General features: G+C 55.2%; 1 protein-coding gene across 3 annotated transcripts in view; it reads right to left on the bottom strand.

Annotated features, from left to right (window-relative positions):
* Positions 1-17342, bottom strand: part of RPTOR (regulatory associated protein of MTOR complex 1) — a 411960-nt gene that overhangs the window by 43082 nt on the left and 351536 nt on the right. For all 3 annotated transcript variants that reach the window (XM_039476184.2, XM_003931661.4, XM_074389042.1), the window contains one exon: positions 10904-11022. In XM_039476184.2, coding sequence (XP_039332118.1) covers positions 10904-11022 — 119 coding nt within the window. The remainder of the gene's footprint in view (positions 1-10903; positions 11023-17342) is intronic.

Below are 17342 nucleotides of genomic sequence, written 5' to 3'. Positions count from 1 at the left end.
CTGCTTTCACATGTCTGCTGTCGCAAAACTAACTTTCCCCCACTGCTGGAAATCCTGTGAGAGATGGGCACACTCCCGGCGCAGGAGAGCCTCTGGGATTAGTGCAGAGACCACAGGGCGTGGCGGGAGCGTTCTCTAGCCGAGCACTTCCTACTTGATCAACAAACATCTACTCAGCATTCACTGTGCTGGGTGGGGGCGGAGGCTCTGGATGTGAGCGGCACGTCCCTCAGGGAGGTGACCTGCCGACCGGCCTGCCTGTGGTGAGGGTGTGAGGATGGGGAGCTCAGTGAGCAGGGGCTTCGGGCGCAGCTGGGGCGGGGGCAGAGGAGGACCAGGGTGGGTCCTTTCTGCATGGCCCCCGCCATCATCTTAGAGAGCGCAGCACCAGGAAGGGTGAACACAGAAGGCATGGCGCTGGCAGAGGCTGGGTTTGGAGACGCACGCCGGCGGGCGAGTGTGGCCTGCAGCCTCAGAGGGCCCTGGCTGCCTCCAGGACCCAGTGCCCTTCTCAGCATGTACTCCCCCGGGACCCCGGCTCACTCGCAGCCTGCAGAAGTCCAGGGTGTGCAAACACTCCCTCTATGGGGCCTGAGTCCAGAGAGGACGGCAGCTGTGAGAGGGTCAAGGTCCTGGCTACAAGGCAGGGCCTGTCTTCCACTTCCCAAGCCAACCTGCAGCAGTGGCAAAGACGCCTTTGCTCACAGTCGAATTCTCAGCGCAGACAGTCTCTGGGCCCGGCATAAACATAAACACTCTGGAGATGGAGCCGTGGGTGTCCCCCACCCATCCTTGCCTGTGCGCAGCTCGGGGAGCGGGGACTGGAATGAGACCCATGTTCCGGGAGCGCCACCTCACAAGGACATGGGATGTCTGATCCAACGCAGATAAAAATACCGTACATTTCAGAGACTTGGACAGTGAATTTTCCCACTGGATCTTGACACAGCCAGGGCTGAGGATGCCAGCGTCAGCTTCTGGCTGCTCTATCTTGGGAGGAAGCGGAGTATTTAAGAAATGTTCCTGTTAATTTTATATCGAGGATCTGGATGCAAGTGTGAGAAACTCTTAAAAAGGGATTCCCAGAGGATTATCCAGAGGCCCTTTTGGTCTAAGAATAACGCAGAGACTGCCGGCTGCTTGGCTGAGGGGAAGAAACACCTGTAAAAGCGTGTGCTGCTATTTCTCGAAGTCATGTTTCCGCAAACCGCATTTCCTAGATAAATCAGACAAATTTTTCTTTTGGAAAAGTAAGTCCTAGGCGTTATTCAGTTAAAGCAACGTGGTAACTAACCAGCTGCCCATCAGTTACAAACCAAGCCTGAAGGAAGTGTCACCTGCGGTCACGGTGCTCTCGGTCCCAGGTGCTGCAGAAGAGAACTCCCCGTCCAGGGAGGCCGAGGTGGCTTGGTCCACCAGCGCCCTTCCTCCTGAAGGCTCTCCCGGAGCTGCCGTGGCCCTTTCCCACAGAGGATGGCAAGATGGCCAAGGAGCTGACGGTGACGCAGACACGAATGCTGGCAGTGCAGCTCGCTGTACGGAGCCCTCTGCACAGGCCCGGCACGGGGACGGGGGTGGGGCTCTGTACTTCTGACAACAGCCCTGGCAGGGTGGGGGGCCATACACTGATCCGCTTTAATAGACGGGGAAATGCAAGCTGAGAGGCATGAAGTCACCAGCTGAAAGCTAGCAAAGCTAGAACGGGGGCTCAGGGCAAAGCTGGTGCCGTCCCTGCCTGAAGGAGCCCCAGGTCCCAAGAGCCACCCAAGTCCCTTGTGGTTATGAACCCCCGTAGGGGTGCCTGTGGGGGCAGCCGCTGCACAGTAGAGTGTGTGAGAACACATTCCCAGCTGCTACCACAGAGCATGGAGTCTGCACCTCCGGGGTAGAACAGGGCATCTCCGTCTGGACGGGCTCTCCAGGGGCGCTTCTGCTCTAGCTGGGCAGGGGCCCGTGGGCTGGTGTTGGGCAGCATGGCTCGAAGTGTTGGGTGTTGGGCAGCCACGTCTCATTCTGTAGCTCCGCTAGTCCAGGCTGATGCTACCCTAGTGAAGGGGCTGAGCACACTCATGAAGCGCTTTCAGGCCGAAGCTGCGGCGTGTGTGCCAGGCTGCTCACGCTCATTGGTGCTGCTGGCATGCCACATTCCTGGGGTGGCTCTTCCCACAGTTCTGAGCATTCCTCCTGTGGGTGGAGGTGTGGGAACTGAGAAGACAGGTGAGGCGAACGCTTGCCGAGGACGCAGAGGGCGTGCACGCCCGTGGCCTGGTGAGAGCGAGGCAGGTGGACACTTCCACGCAGCAGGGCCACCTCTGAAACCAGGCAGGGGCGGGATGGGTAGCATGGCCTTCAGGGGTCGGAGGTTGGGCTCACGATTCCGAGGGGCCCTGAATTGGGAGAGAGCCCGATGGCTTCAGAGAGGTGTGGTTCTGGAGGCAGGGGTGACGGCAACTCAGTTAAGGAACTTCTGTGTGATGAGATGAGAAGGAAATCAGAGTATCTACATGCCTATCAGCTGAGATCACTGGAAGAGAAATTTCAGAGGTAAAGAGAATTTCAGCAACTGCAGAACTACTTTGGTCTACAGGCTAATTGTAAACATGCTGAATTAAGAAGTCCTTACGATTCAGGCAGCTTGAGAGAACAGAGAATAGACCGGCTCTCTGGGTTCTAAGAGACGCTGTCAAGTAGGAGGGGAGAAAATTCCGGCATGACAGTGCTATTTTAAAAGAAATCTACCCATGGCCGGGTGCACTGGCTCACGCCTGTAATCCCAGCACTTTGGGAGGCTGAGGTAGGTGGATGACTTGAGGTCAGGAGTTCAAGACCAGCCTGGCCAACATGGTGAAACCCCATCTCTACTAAAAATACAAAAACTAGCCGGGTATGGTGACAGGTGCCTGTAATCCCAGCTACTCCGGAGGCTAAGGCAGGAGAATTGCTTGAATCCGGGAGATGGAGGTTGCAGTGAGCCAAGACTGCACCACTGCACTCCAGCATGGGTGACAGAGTGAAAAATCTGTCTTAAAAAAAAAAAAAAAAGAAAAAGAAACCTATCCAAAGGTAACTCACACTACAAAAGCATGAGGCCAGGCATCAGGCTTAGGATGTTCGGTGCTTTGGAATAAGCTTTCCTGGGTATTTCCAATTTTCTTTTCTTTATTCTCTTTATTTTTTTGAGACGGACTCTTTCCCAGGCTGGAGTGCAGTGGTGCGATTTCGGCTCACTGCAACCTCTGCCTCCTGGGTTCCAGTGATTCTTGTGCTGCAGCTTCCTGAGTAGCTGGGACTACAGGAGTGCATTACCACACCCAGTTAGTTTTTGTATTTTTAGTAGAGACTGTTGGGCAGGCTGGTCTTGAACTCCTGTGATCTGCCTGCTTCAGCACCCCAAAGTCCTGGGATTATAGGTGTGAGCGACCACACCTAGCTGATCTTTATTTTCTTTATCAGTCACGAATGTCATGAGATCCTTGGGGTGTCACTTCACCAGCCAGAAACTCCTGTGGCTGGTGGTGCCTTTGCCTGAGTTTTGACTTCAGCCTGCTGGGCTTCTTCCACCCCTTCAGCCTGGCAGGCTGCGCTTGGCTCACACTACTGGCCTGAATCTCACACCTGGCAAAGGCAAGCCAGGCAGAGCAATGAGGGGTGTGAGAGTGTGGGGCCTGTGCACTGTGCACAGCACGCATGCTGGCTGCGGCAGGATGGGCAGCCCCAGGCGTGGCATGGGGGCCAGCTCCCTGCAAGGCTGTGGCTGCACCAGGTGTACTATAAGCAGCTTCCACAGCTGGCACTGGGGAATGCAGTGGCACCTGGAAGCTTGGAGATGCCAGGAACTACAGAGCCCCAGAGAGGGTGTCACAGCCCTATCTTGGGGAGCTCCTAGGTCTGGGTTCCCTGGAGGGTGGCAGCTCTTCTCTCCTTCTTGTCGTCTGCAACGTGGCAAGCAAGGGGTACGTTCCAGCTCCGTTTTTGTTATAGCTCTTGTAGCTCTGCTATTTGGCAGGTCCCAAGTTCTTGTCCCGCGTCCAGGAAGAATGAGGTACGTAGACAAATGGAGGGCGAGCAAGGTGAAGAGAAGCTTTGCTGAGCAACGGAACAGCTCAGAGGAGACCCACAGTCGGTAGCTCCTCTCCACAGGGAGTTCATCCTGACGGGCAGTGGGCAGCTCCTCTCCGCAGGCCGGTTGTCCTGATGAATGTTCAGCTCTCTGCAGAGAGGAGACCCTGGAGTGGGTAGCTCCTCTCCGCAGGCCGGTCATCCATCATCTCCTTGAGTCTGGCTGAGTCCAGGGTTTTATGGCTTCACAGGGGAGGAAGTGTGTGCTGACTGGTTCATGGGCAGCCATGGGTGGGCTCGGAAAAAGCACCATGAGTTCCCATTCTGGTCCATCAGCCCAGCCCCCAGGCTTCAGGCTATCCCTGGCTTGAAGGTGGCCCTTCACTGGGGACCTGCCCCTTTCTGCCCAGGAGCCTGTCTGCCTCCTGCCATCATCCATGGCACCCAGGCTGATTGTGCTGAGGGGCACCTGCAGGCCAGTGCCAAACTAGCCTCAGTCCCCATGCTTGGCCTCCCTCCTAGGCTCATTGGTGCCCAAAGTCTGGAGGAGGCTGAGGCAGCAAGCGGCTGGCATGTCAGCATTGCCCCAAGTGTGTGCACAGCTGGCAGGTTGTGACAGCGTCAGGGCTCAGCCTCAACTCTGCTCCAAGACTGAAGTGGGTATCAGGAGCAGGGAGAGGTTGGGCAGCAGAAGCAGGCACTTCTAAGCCTGTGGGTTTAGGGGTGCTTCCTGGGCCCCTCAGAGCACAGAGATGCCGGGTCTGGAGCCACGGCTAGGTGGCTGCAACTGTGCCTGGGAGGGTGGGGCTCCTGCCTGCTCCCTGCCCCCAAGAGCACAGCCTGGGTCCAGAGCTGTGGCTGGGCAGCTGCAGCTGCACCTGAGGAGCATGAGGCTCCCGCTCTGCCAGCTTGGAAGGGGGTGGGGATTCCGCCTGTTCCTGGATCCTGCCAGTTGCACGGAGCACGTGGCCCTGGCTGTGCCTCCCCAGCTAGCTGTAGCTGGCATCATGGCAGCAACCACTCCAAGATAGGCTGCCCTTGGCATCAATCTGACCTTTCATTAAGTGCACTGATTTCTGCCTGCATGCATGCGTGCGCGCGCGCGCACACACACACACACACACACACACACACTCTTCACAGCTTCAAAAGGCTGCAGTGATGCTTCTAGGTGAGTCTGTACATTTCTGCTCATACGTTTTCTTATAAATAATAACATAAGCAGTGATCATGAGCACGCACGCCCTGGCAGGCGACCGCCTGAGGCTTGAAGGTTCTTTGTTGTTGTCCTAAAACCACTGAGGCGAGCGCTGCTGGGGCCACAGGCAGCCTCCTGAGGGGCGTCGGTCTCTTCTTTCTAATCCTACGTAGCCTGAAATTTTCCTTTAAAAAAACTAAAAGCAGGCCGGGCGCGGTGGCTCACGCCTGTCATCCCAGCACTTTGGGAGGCCGAGGCGGGTGGATCACGAGGTCGAGAGATCGAGACCATCCTGGTCAACATGGTGAAACCCCGTCTCTACTACAAATACAAAAAATTAGCTGGGCATGGTGGCACGTGCCTGTAATCCCAGCTACTCGGGAGGCTGAGGCAGGAGAATTGCCTGAACCCAGGAGGCGGAGGTTGCGGTGAGCCGAGCGCGATCCAGCCTGGGTAACGAGTGAAACTCCATCTCAAACAACAACAACAACAACAAAAACAAACAAACAAACAGAAAAAAAAAAAACAACTAAAAGCAGGCCAGGTGCGGTGGCTCATGCCTGTAATCCTGGCATTTTGAGAGGGCAATGTGGGTGAATCACTTGAGCCCAGGAGTCTGAGACCAGCCTAGGCAATATAATGACACCCCATCTCTGCAGAAAATACAAAAAGTAGCTAAGCGTGGTGGTGCGCCCCTGTAGTCCCAGCTACTTCGGAGGCTGAGGTGGGAGGATTGCTTCAGCCTAGGAGGTTGAGGCTGCAGTGAGCCATGAGTGGACCACTGAACTCCAGCCTGGGTGACAGAGCAAGACCCCTTCTCAGAAACAACAAACACCCCAAAACCAAACCAAGAGAAAAGAAAACTAAAAGCAAAATGAAAACCCCGAGCCCGGAATGAAAACAGAAATGCATCATAAATACATGAAATCAGAGCAGAGCTCTGGAGCTGTGTGGGTTCTCTCATACAGAGCTCGTGGCAATTGCTATATTTGAATATAGAATTCTATGGGGCATTCCATAGTAATAAGGCTGTTTTAGACTCTGATGAACAAAAATTTGGCTTCAGAGTTAAATATCTAAAATAGGCTCGTTACTCTGTAAAATGAAATATAATCCCTTCAGTTCCTAGAGCAGGAAAACAAGGCATTTCTTGAAATGAAAATGAAGACAAGAAAGATTTATGCTTCCAAATGCTTTAGTAGCAATGTTTACTGTTAAACCCACACACACTTACGCACGCTCAGACACACACTCAGACATGCGTGCGCATACACACACACACACACACACACACACACACACACACACTGCCTTGTGCTATGCATAGCGAGGTCTCTAGCTGAGGCCTTTTCTTGACTCTGGTCTCTACCCCTGGCTGTGGTATGTCTGCTGGAGTGATGGCCATGTGCCTTGGGGTCTGTGTGCTATTCTAGAACAGCAAAGCAGGCACAGAAGGCAAATGCCACTTTTATGGGGGTTCCTGGGACTCGATCAGACAGCACAAGGCCCTGCATTCTAGTTGCTATACCCCAACATGAAAGGTACACACAAGATGCCTAACTGCCTTACCACGGGTGGCGGGGGGCAGGCTGTCCGGCCAGACTACATGCCACACACAATCCAAAAGGGCCCGGGTTGCGGGGGCTGTGCTGGGATGTGAGCCGCAGAGCAGAGAGCAGTGGCTTCTGTGCTATGCACACTCGAGAGCTTCCTAGGAGGCGCCGTTCATCAGCTGGAGGCCAGGTCCACAGGAATGCACCTAACAGTCCTTGTATTTCAAGATTGGGCACTGGGATTACGGTTTAAAATAATTCAGGCTAATTTTTTAGTAAGGCTAAACACACAAAAGCCACTGAAGAATAAACTTGAATAGGTTGAATACCGATTTAATCATGACCAAAAAGCCCAAGAAGCTAAGCTAATTGGGGAAAGCGATCGAAGCTCCTAAAGAGCCCTGGCTCCACGTGAGCAGTCAGGACAGAGCGAGGAGGCCACGGCCACAGAGTCCTGTGTCTCCAAGAGAAGAGACGAGGCCCCAGACACTCCGGTGCGAGAGAGCTGCTGGCAGGGACGGCGCGCCGCCAACCTTCACTTTCTTTCAATATAAATTCCAAAAACTTAAACCACTTACTGATGTCCATGAAAAGCTTTTACAATTATTTTAGTGAAAATGACTATTTGAAACCCAACCTTGAAATTTTAAACTAAAAATGGTAGAGGCTACTTAGAGTCTAAAAGGGCAGTGTTAAGTGGCGAGAACTGATTTTCCCTGACCCGCGGCAGGCAGACGTGGCAATCTCAGTCCCAGTCCTCCCAGAGCCTAAGCTCATCTGAGATGCCCGGAACCTGCTGCTCGGCTTGGGGGGCTCCGTGGGGGTTTCTTCAGGGGTGCTCGGGCAGTCTAAGGCTTTGTTTTCTTCTTTATTTTCTTCCTAGTGCTTTATTGCCTCCCCTTCTTGGTCACAAAAATATATGTTTGTTACGTAGACCATAATACGTAACAGACATATATTTTTAAACATTTTTTAAAAGACAGGGTCTCACTCTGCCACTCAGGCTGAAGTGCAGTGGCACAATCCCAGCTCATTGCCGCCTTGAGCTCCTGGGCTCAAGGGATCCTCCGGCCTCATCCTCCTGGGTAGCGGCGACCACAGGTGCCTGCCACCACGCCTGGCTAGCTTGTTACTATTTTGCAGAGATGGGGTTTCCCTGTGTTCCCCAGGCTGGTCTTGAAACACGTGGGCTCAAGCCATCCTCTTGCCTCGGCCTCCCAAAGTGCTGGGATTGCAGGTGTGAGCCACTGCACTCAGCCTAAGTTTTATTTTTGTATTTATCCTATTCTTCGTTTAAAAACAAATGATTATATATTTTCTTAGTTTTCCTACGACATAATGAAAACGTTAATTTAATTGACTGGCTATTTTCAATAGTCCAGGGACACATAAAAGGAACTTGATGGGAAGGAACGTCGCCAGGTGCCTGCGCAGCTCGCCACACCACGCGGTGACGAAGGAAGCGGCAGAGTCTGCCGTGAGGACACAGTGGTGCAGGCGGCGGGAGGGATCCGCTGTGGGGAGGGAAGGCCAGGGCAGAATTAAACAATGTGGATCTTTCCAAGTTGGCCAATAGGCTACCTGTGACTATTATCTGTGGTACTACAAAGAACAGGCCAGGTGTGGTGACTCAGGCCTGTAATCCCAGCACTTTGGGAGGCCAAGGCAGGCAGATCACAAGGTCAAGAGATCGAGACCATCCTGGCCAACATGGTAAAACCCTGTCTCTACTAAAAACATGAAAATTAGCTGGGCGTGGTGGCACATGCCTGTAATCCCAGCTACTCAGGAGGGTGAGGCAGGAGAATCACTTGAACCTGGGAGGTGGAGATGGCTGTGAGCTGAGATTGCGCCACTGCACTCCAGCCTGGCGACCAACCGATACTCCGTCTCAAGAAAAAAAAAAAAAAAGAACTGAAGATGCAGCTTCTAGGTGATTTCGATCTGTCAGGAGTGAGGCATAACTAGGCCAGCAGGAAATAATTAGCTGAAGGACCCAAAAGCCGCACAAGTGTAGTAACAGCAGGAGCTGAGGAGCTGCAGGAACCCTGGCTGCATGCCGGCCAGGACCCAGAAGGCCGCGGCAAATGCGAGGTGGGGTTGACAGTTCATTTGGAAGAAGTGACGGACAGGGATGGAGAGCTGTGGCTCCTCAGCCCTGCAGCCCCTGGCAGTGTGTGAGACCCAAGACAACTCCGTCGCCGGGGTGGGGTCCGACGAAGACAGAGAAGACCGCGGGAACGGCAAGAGCGTGACCTCTCCCTGTGCCTCTGCAGGCTGTCGAAATTTTATCAGAAAGTTACAACAAATCTAAGTGCTATCACGAGCGACTTCTAATTCCACGCGTGTCATCTCATCCAACATCCACAAGCAACTAGAACACCAAAAAAATACCGTAAACACTTGTTTACAGACACTGGGTGCTGCGTATTGCGGGCCTGGGATCCCCAAGAGAAGGGAAAGAAACAGCAGGTCCCGAAAACGGCATGCAAGCGGTTTCAGGCAGTCCCAGGCTGCAGTGCAGAGAAGCGGAGCTCAGCGCTTCCAGCGAACAGGAGACAGAGACCAGGGCTCCGGGGAGGCTGTGGTGCTGAGAGCCTGCAGGGCAGAGTGCTGGAGAGGGGAACGTTTCCAAGGTCTGCAGGGGGGCCTGGGGTCTTCGACTGAGTATTTTCCTGCTCACGGGTAGTGTGACGACCCATGAGGCAGAGAAAAACCAGCAGGAAGGCAGTAGGCCAAATGCTCAGAGCTACAAAAGGGACGGAGAAGAGTTTACAGTCCCCAAAGAGAAAGGACTAAAATCCATGACCTCTGCTTCTACCTTAAGAAGCTAGGATAAGAAGAGCAAATTAAACTCAAGGCAAGCAGAAGAAAGCAAGATTTATTGATGAAAGCATCAATCGATAAAACGGAAAACAGACAAACAACAGAGAAAAACCAATGAAGCCAAAGCCTGGTTCTTTGAAAAGTTCCCTTTAGCTAGAATGGCCGTGAACAAGGAACCTTAGCCAGAAGGGTTCTGATGAGTGAAAAATTACTGCTATCAGACACGGAAGGAAAGTCTGGGCGTGGCGGCTCACGCCTGGAATCCCAGCACTTCAGGAGGCCAAGGTCGGAGGATCGCTCGAACTGAGGAGTTACCAGCTTGGGGAACATTTTGAGACCCTGACTCTACAAGAAATTTAAAAATTAGCTGGGTGTGGTGGTGCGTACCTGTCTTCCCAGCTACTTGGGTGGGGGGACTGCTTGAGCCCGGGAGCTGGAGGCCACCGTGAGCTGTGATCAGGTCATGGATTCTCGTCTGGACAGAGGGAGATTGTGTCTTTTTTTTTTTTTTGAGACGGAGTTTCGCTCTTGTTACCCAGGCTGGAGTGCAATGGCGCGATCTCGGCTCACCGCAACCTCCGCCTCCTGGGTTCAGGCAATTCTCCAGCCTCAGCCTCCTGAGTAGCTGGGATTACAGGCACGCGCCACCATGCCCAACTAATGTTTTGTATTTTTAGTAGAGACGGGGTTTCACCATGTTGACCAGGATGGTCTCGATCTCTCGACCTCGTGATCCACCCGCCTCGGCCTCCCAAAGTGCTGGGATTACAGGCTTGAGCCACCGCGCCCGGCCGAGATTGTGTCTCAAAAAAAAAAAACCAAAAACAGGCACGGTGGCTCACACTTGTAATCCTAGCACTTTGCAAGGCCAAGGTAGGAGGATCCTTTGAGCCCAGGAGTTTAAGACCAGCCTGGGCAACCAAGAGAGACCCTGTCTCTTATAAATAAATAAGTAAAGAAAGAAAGGAAACGGAAGAAGGGCCAGCATTGTAGCTCACCCAGACAGGAGGAGGCTCCTGAAACGCAGTGGGGATCCCCACCCGATCCCCTCGACAAGGACAGGAACTCCAGCACCCTGCCCCCACGGGAGCCGCACACACAGTCTGGTGTGTGCTGTACGACTCCAGGGTCAAGATGTTTGCTGACGCTCATTTGTTTATTTTCTAAACCGTGGTGTGGACCTGGGCACGCCTGGGGTTCCTCGCGTGAATACCGGTAACGGAGCGCCGGAAGCTTGGGCGCGGCGGTGAGCGCGCCTGGCACGTACCTTGTAAGCGATGCTGTTGAGCACCTTCATGGCCAGGTCCGAGACCTCCGGGTAGGGGTCAGCAGCCAGGTGTAGCAGGACTCTCCAGATCTGAGTGTAAACACTGTTAAACGAGACGCCTAGAAGAGAAATGGGGGACGTTTTAGTAGAAAACAGAGGCCAACGGCACGTGGAAGGTGTCTTCGTTTCCTGAAAACCTAACGCTGGTATCAGAATTGTTGCTTTAAAGCGTGGAGGTTACAGGAAGCTGCCATTTTGTTATTCTGGCAACTGGTCCCAAGATTCAAGAATCCTGGCTGAGCACTGGGCTTGATCACATGAATTTATCTTCTGAGGCTGAATCTTTCTAAAAGGAAAACTGGGCTGGAAAGGGTGTAACTTTCCTTGAAATGCCTCAGCTGATCGGAGGGCATGACCGTACCCCCGGAGGACTGTCTGATCAGGGAGGAGCATCTGCTCTCGCGTCCTCGATTTCCGGAAGCCTCCATGGTCCACGGGGTGGTGCATGTGGCATGGAGTCTGCGCTGCCCCACGTTCGGCACATGCTGCCGTGCACCGTGACCCGGAGAGCTCTTCCTCCCACCTACACGTGCTGGCCCTGCTCTGAGTTGCTGGGACTTCGCGAAAGGCTGATGCGCCTCTTGATGTCCCTAAGCTTCCCCCAGCTCACCCAACACTTGATGCAAGGTCCTGTGCTGCACGCTCAGATACAAAGAAAGACAAGGCAGGACCCAGCAGGGACCCGGACTCATTGATAAGTAACAATGGTGAGTTGTGGGCCTGGGGGGAAGGGCTGAGGCTCCCTGGGTGCCGCTGCTTGGTCCTATCTCATTCCTCAGCAATCCTACAGGCAGGTGTCGCCGCAGCGTCACCGAAGAAGGCGCGGCCCAGAGGATGAAGGATGTGAACGCACACCTGTCAGACCTTTGAGCCATGCCACATCCAGGATGCTGTGCGGTCTCAGGGAGATGCAGGAAGGTGCCTGTGTGCAAAGGGCTGGGAGGTGGAGGCCGGGAAGGCTGGGCATGTGGAAGAGGCACAAAGCAGGGGAAGGAGGATCATTTTCTGGGCAAGAGAGGGGTGGAGTGAGGGTGGGGAGTGTACACAAGATCTAAGACAGTGAGAAATAGAACGTGAAGGTGATGGGGACGCGGAGCCTCAGGGGACACTCGATGGAAGCCTACAGAAGCAAATCAGAGATTGTGGGGTGGGGGCCGTGAGTGCTTGGAATCCAGAAGGGAGGGGCAGGCACTGGGCCCTGTGGGTGCCCGGTGCAGTCGGCACTGGCTGAGGCCAGGGAGGAGGCTAACGGAGCAGGGGTCGCAGGACCCAGAGAGGCTGAGAGGGGAAGCAGCAATCCTTGTAGGGTCAGCAGGTCCAGCAAAGGCTGGGCTGATGAGAGGTGCTGAGCATGGAAGGCAGAGCGGGGCCAGGTGGTGCCTCCCCTACGTGCGGGCGCCAGGAGCACCAGTTACCTGCCAGGCTTCGCCTTGGGGGCATAGGCAGACAGGGCCCTGACCTTGGTGCTGGGAGTTGAAAGGGTAACCATCCACAGAGAACCCCATCTTCTTTATTTTGGGGGAAGCCAGACAATTTGCTGAGAAGCAAGTGCTTGTTCATAGAGGTTCAAAGGATTTGGACTGTGGCCCCCTGACTGTCGAAGAGCTTAAGCATCGGAAGCCAGCCGAGGACCCCGTGTCACTGCATGAACACAGCTGCACATGTGGAATGACACGGTCAAGTCCACAGAGATGCAGGCAGGGTGTGAAAGGCAGTGGGGTGCGTGGGTTCCAGATGCCTGCGACCACCGGCTCACCTCCACCTACGACCTCCGCTCCGTGAGCCCAAGACGGGCTCTACTCCAGAGCTACGTATGGCGGCCGGTGTCCACCCGGCTGTGCACCCCCACCGTGAGTGCAGAGGTCAGGGAAGCCTCGTGCCCGTGGGTCCGGAAGAGGCCCCGCGAGGGGAGCATGCTGCAGTGAGTGAGCGTCTCCAGGATGGAGCTGTGTGCAATCGAGAGCTTGGCCGCCATCCAGGATATCGCGCTCTGCCGCTGTGCTGCTCACGCTGGCGTGGATCATGAGAGGCTGGGAGCTCTTCTGGGAGCTGACATGTCTCACCTCACAAGGCAACGTTACATCCTTCAAGCGAAGGAAGCATTCTTCCAGGAACACGTTCCCCGAGGGCCTGGCAGCCCTGTGCTTGAGCCTCGCGCCCGGGAGGCAGTGGGGGCGTCCTGGGAGCCTTGGGCCCAAGCACACCTGGACTTCAGTGCCAGGGTGCCACAGATGCACCTGTTGCTCAGCCGTGGCCTGTGCCACTTGCACTGGCACAGAACTGAAGCCTCCCAGCTCTCAGAGTGCACAGCTCTGGAATAGCCGTGTGGATTCACAGGCAAGTCTCAGAAGCATAAAATCAGTCCAGACTCGGTGGGAACTCTCCCTAAACTCTCCGTCTCTTCCGCAGCGGATGCTGGCTCCTGGGAACTGCTCTGTGCGACACAAGGATGTCGGTGATGGCTGCGTCTTCACTCTTTTGCAGAGCGGGCGGGTGGGCTAGGAGATGTGACTTTGAACTCGCCCCGGCAACAGGCCCTGGTGAGGAGGAGATGCGGCCTCACTGGTGAAGAGGCTCACTATCGCCGGGGTCCACAACACCCTCCACCACGAATGACAGGATGGCCCCGTAAGATGCCTGCTCAGGACTGCCCAGCTAAGACCCACTCTCCTTGATTATTCTGGGGTCCTGGGCTCTCCACGGCTGAGTGAGGCATTAAAGCAGCTCCCCGCGAGGCTCAGCTGTCAGGTGAAGGGGCTGTGAGGGGACAGCCGCCTTATATGAGAACCTTCCTCACAAGACCCTGGGGCAGGGACAGTCACTGCAAAGGAGTACCGGGAAGCCGGAACCCAGGGTTGGCGTGGCAGGAGACTCCCTGCTCCCAGCGGCCCAGACAGGGCGCAAGCTGACAGCTGCTCAGGCCTCACCCACGATGTGGGAGCCACAGATGCACAGGGTTTCACAGGACACTCCAGGAAAGTTCGCTGCCACTCTGCGGGGTACTGCAGGGAGCGGGGGCGAGATGTATTAGCTGCAACTGTCATCTAAGTTTTCCAAATGGATTTGTATTACAGTTGGCTCTGCAGGGAGGGGTGAGATGTATTAGCTGTCACTGAGGTTTAATTTTTAAAAGCTGATTTTTATTAAGTTGGCTCTCTCCATCCATGGTTCAACCAACCACAGATTGAAAATATATTCGAAAACAAAACAAAAAGTAATAAAAATAATGGAGCATCACAACTGTTTACACACCATTTGTGCTGTATTTGGCATTATAAGGAATCTAGCGGTGACTGAAGCATGGTGGGGGACGTGTGGGGAACGCATAGATGTCACGCCTTTCCTAGCGGGACTGAACGGCGTGGGCCCTGGGTCTTTGGGGTCCTGGAGACCCCCACATGTACCGACAGACGACGCTATTGTTGTCACCTTGCAGATTTTGACTTTAAAGTCAAAATACTGTTTGTGACCCAATGGGAAGAAGATGTGATTCCTGCCGGTGTGTTTTTGGCGACAGGAGATGTCGAGTGTGCAGAAGTAGAAAGCAGCTGTGGTTGTGGGATCGCGTCTATTTCACATCTTTCCTTGCGTTGGTCACAGACTTCTCTCAGGCTCCGTTATGTCAAATGTCCTGTTTTAGAATCTGCCGGTCCCCAAAACAGACCATACAGAGCTTCCCACGAGACCTGAGTCCACCAGGAAGGAGGCAGGGCCGCCTGGGTCCTGCCCTGCAGGGAGTCGGGGCTGAGCTTAGAAAGGGCCCTTGCTGGCACTCACGGAACTCCCGGACCCTGGGAGGCCCACAGAGAACCTATTTTCCTGTCTAGACTAAAGCGATAAAATATCCGAATGAATGTTTTTTCCAGTTATTTTTCAGAGCAATGGCCACAACCTTCCAAACAGCATACAAGCCAGGGAAATCTACTCAGAGCCCTGTGGCCAACTGAATCCCAGAAGCTTCCAGTCCGGCGGAGCAGCTCGGAGAAGACAGAGTGTTTCTGCAGGTGACAGCGGCCAGCCGCCGCCCCACGGCTGAGGGGTCGGCAGAGCAGGCTGCGTCCTCCGACGTGCTCACCTGGTCTGCGATGGCCAAGACCCTCTGCCGTCCTGGGGAACCAGTGCGACAGGCCGAGGGCTTCCGTGGCGGCTTGGTTCTTGTGACCCCTCCTGTCCCCTTGGGGCTGCACCCACGACTCCGTGTGGCCTTTAGGAGAATCACGCTGACCAGCCGCTCCGCCCTCCCCTCCTCCTGGGCCGGCCAGAGCCGTGGACCCTGCAGCTGTCCACGGGGGAGCAGCACCTCCAGGGCCAGGCGGGCAGTGCATCCGCGCTGTCTCCCCAGCATGTTCCTCAACACCCCTAGAGACGAACTTCATAATGACCTTTCATTGACTTTTGCTCTAAAAACATGATTAATCTTGTAGCACTGGAAAACGGTTGTTCATTTTCTCACCGCTGTCTTCCAATGAGAATGAATCAAATTCCTGGGTCGTGACGCTTTCCTTGCAGAACGCGCACAGTTCCTTCAGCAACAACCTTGCTTGACTTTCTTCGGGTTGAGCGAGCACCAGCCTCTTTTTCGGCAAAGGCAGAAACCCATACCTTCTCTACCCTGAAACCCAGAGCTCGAGGCCTGGCCAAAACTCACTCCTGGGGGCTCCAGAGCTGTGTGCAGGGCTCGGGAAGGACTCTTCCAGCTCCTGGATGCCTCGGAAAAAAGCAAGGAAACTGGAGTTCCAGGTACTCAAGAGGGTGAGGTGGGAGGTTTGCTGGAGCCCAGGGGTTTGAGGCCAGCCTGGGCAACACAGTGGGACCCTGTCTCTAAGAAACACTAAAAAAAAAAAAGGAAGGGAGAGAAGTTGCTACGGTCTGTCCTGCAAACACCAGCGAGGCAGCGGTGCAGCCAGCCACGGTGTGTGTGGCTCTCTCCGAGAGGCCTGGGCAGGCCTGGGGTGCAGGGGCCGCCAGTGTTCTGTGGGCCTCCCAGGGTCTGGGCAGTGCCCCCGTTTCTGGGCTCGGGTCTCTGGGCTCCTCTCTCTTCCGAGGGCAGTCGTTCTGGCTCTGATTCTGCACGAAGCGGAGGATCAGGACCTGACACCAGCTCTCCCGCAGAGTCCCGCGTTCAGGTGTGGAGAGCGCAGGTGGCCCGTGGAGCCCTCAGCTGCTCCTCTCGGTGAGCAGGGAGAGAGGGCGGTACTTCCTGCGGCTGCAGCAGGGCCAGCTCCACGCTCCTCCACGGGGCTGTGCTCCTTTCCCGCCCTCCCCTTCGTCAGTCCATCCTGGATCCATTTCTACGGTAACACATTTTCAAAACCATCAATAATGTCACTGTATTGAGCAGAGTCATGAAAACCGGTCCATCTAGCCCAGGCCTCTGATCTGTGCCCCCACCAGTGCTCTGGGGATGAGACTGATTTTGGGAAGACCACTCTCAGGCCACCAGAGTCCCGACCATGATTAACTCCTGCCTTGCCTCTCCGCACGCATGTGCCTGGACTCTGGCTGCCAAGCAGGGTTTAGGGAGGAGGGCAGGTAGAGCACACAGCAGCGCGGTCCCCCATGGGACTGCACTCTAGCTGGAGCTGGGGCTGGATAGACGAGCGTCGGGGTGATGTGGGACAGGGCCACGTGGGTGGGTGTCTGGGGGTGAGGAGGGCACCTCAGGCTGAGTCCCAGGACGTGTGGATGCAGGCCACAGCCCCTCTCCAGCAGTCTTTCCATCCTGAGCAACTCCACAGCCCCCTCGTGGGCATCAGGAACACAGGTAAGTGCAGAGGGCACACACACGGGCTGAGGGCCGGGACAGGTGAGGCCTGTGTCACATGTCCACACGTTAGCAAGATAGGACTTTACGGGACTGTGGTGGTGACAATGGCGGCATCATGCTTTGATGTGCGGGGTCATATGGGGATCCTGGGGGGTGGGCAGGGAGCCTCCCAGCAAGACTGCCCGGCTCTGAGCTGCATGGATGGCAGAGGAGCCGGGCCGGGGCCAGCCAGGGGTGCTGTGGGCACAGTGGAGCAGCTGCTGCTGAGATGGGGGTGGGGGGCTGAGGGAAGGCTTTGAATGTCAGGCCACAGTTCGGCCTCTACAGGAAACACAGTTTTAACGAAGGCTGCACCTGAGGATGCTGAGGAGCTGGTGTGTAAGAGAACTGCCCAGCTGCAGTCTGCAGACAGCAAGACCCAGGGCAATGAGACCTGGTGGGACGGGGCGCTGTAAACAGGAGGGAATGATTTAGAGGCTTCCTGGGGGCGTCAGGCCAGATGAAGGGCTGAGTGAGAAACGAGCAGGATGGAGACATCAAAGAAGATTCTAGAACCTGAGGCAGTGCTGAGCCTGGGTTCCTATTTAGTTTTACAAACATTTATCCTGCCCC

This window comes from Saimiri boliviensis, chromosome 17, assembly GCF_048565385.1.
Source record: "Saimiri boliviensis isolate mSaiBol1 chromosome 17, mSaiBol1.pri, whole genome shotgun sequence".
Lineage (NCBI taxonomy): Eukaryota > Metazoa > Chordata > Mammalia > Primates > Cebidae > Saimiri > Saimiri boliviensis.
Note: the sequence above shows the minus strand (reverse complement) of the source record. Positions and strands in the feature narration are given on the sequence as shown.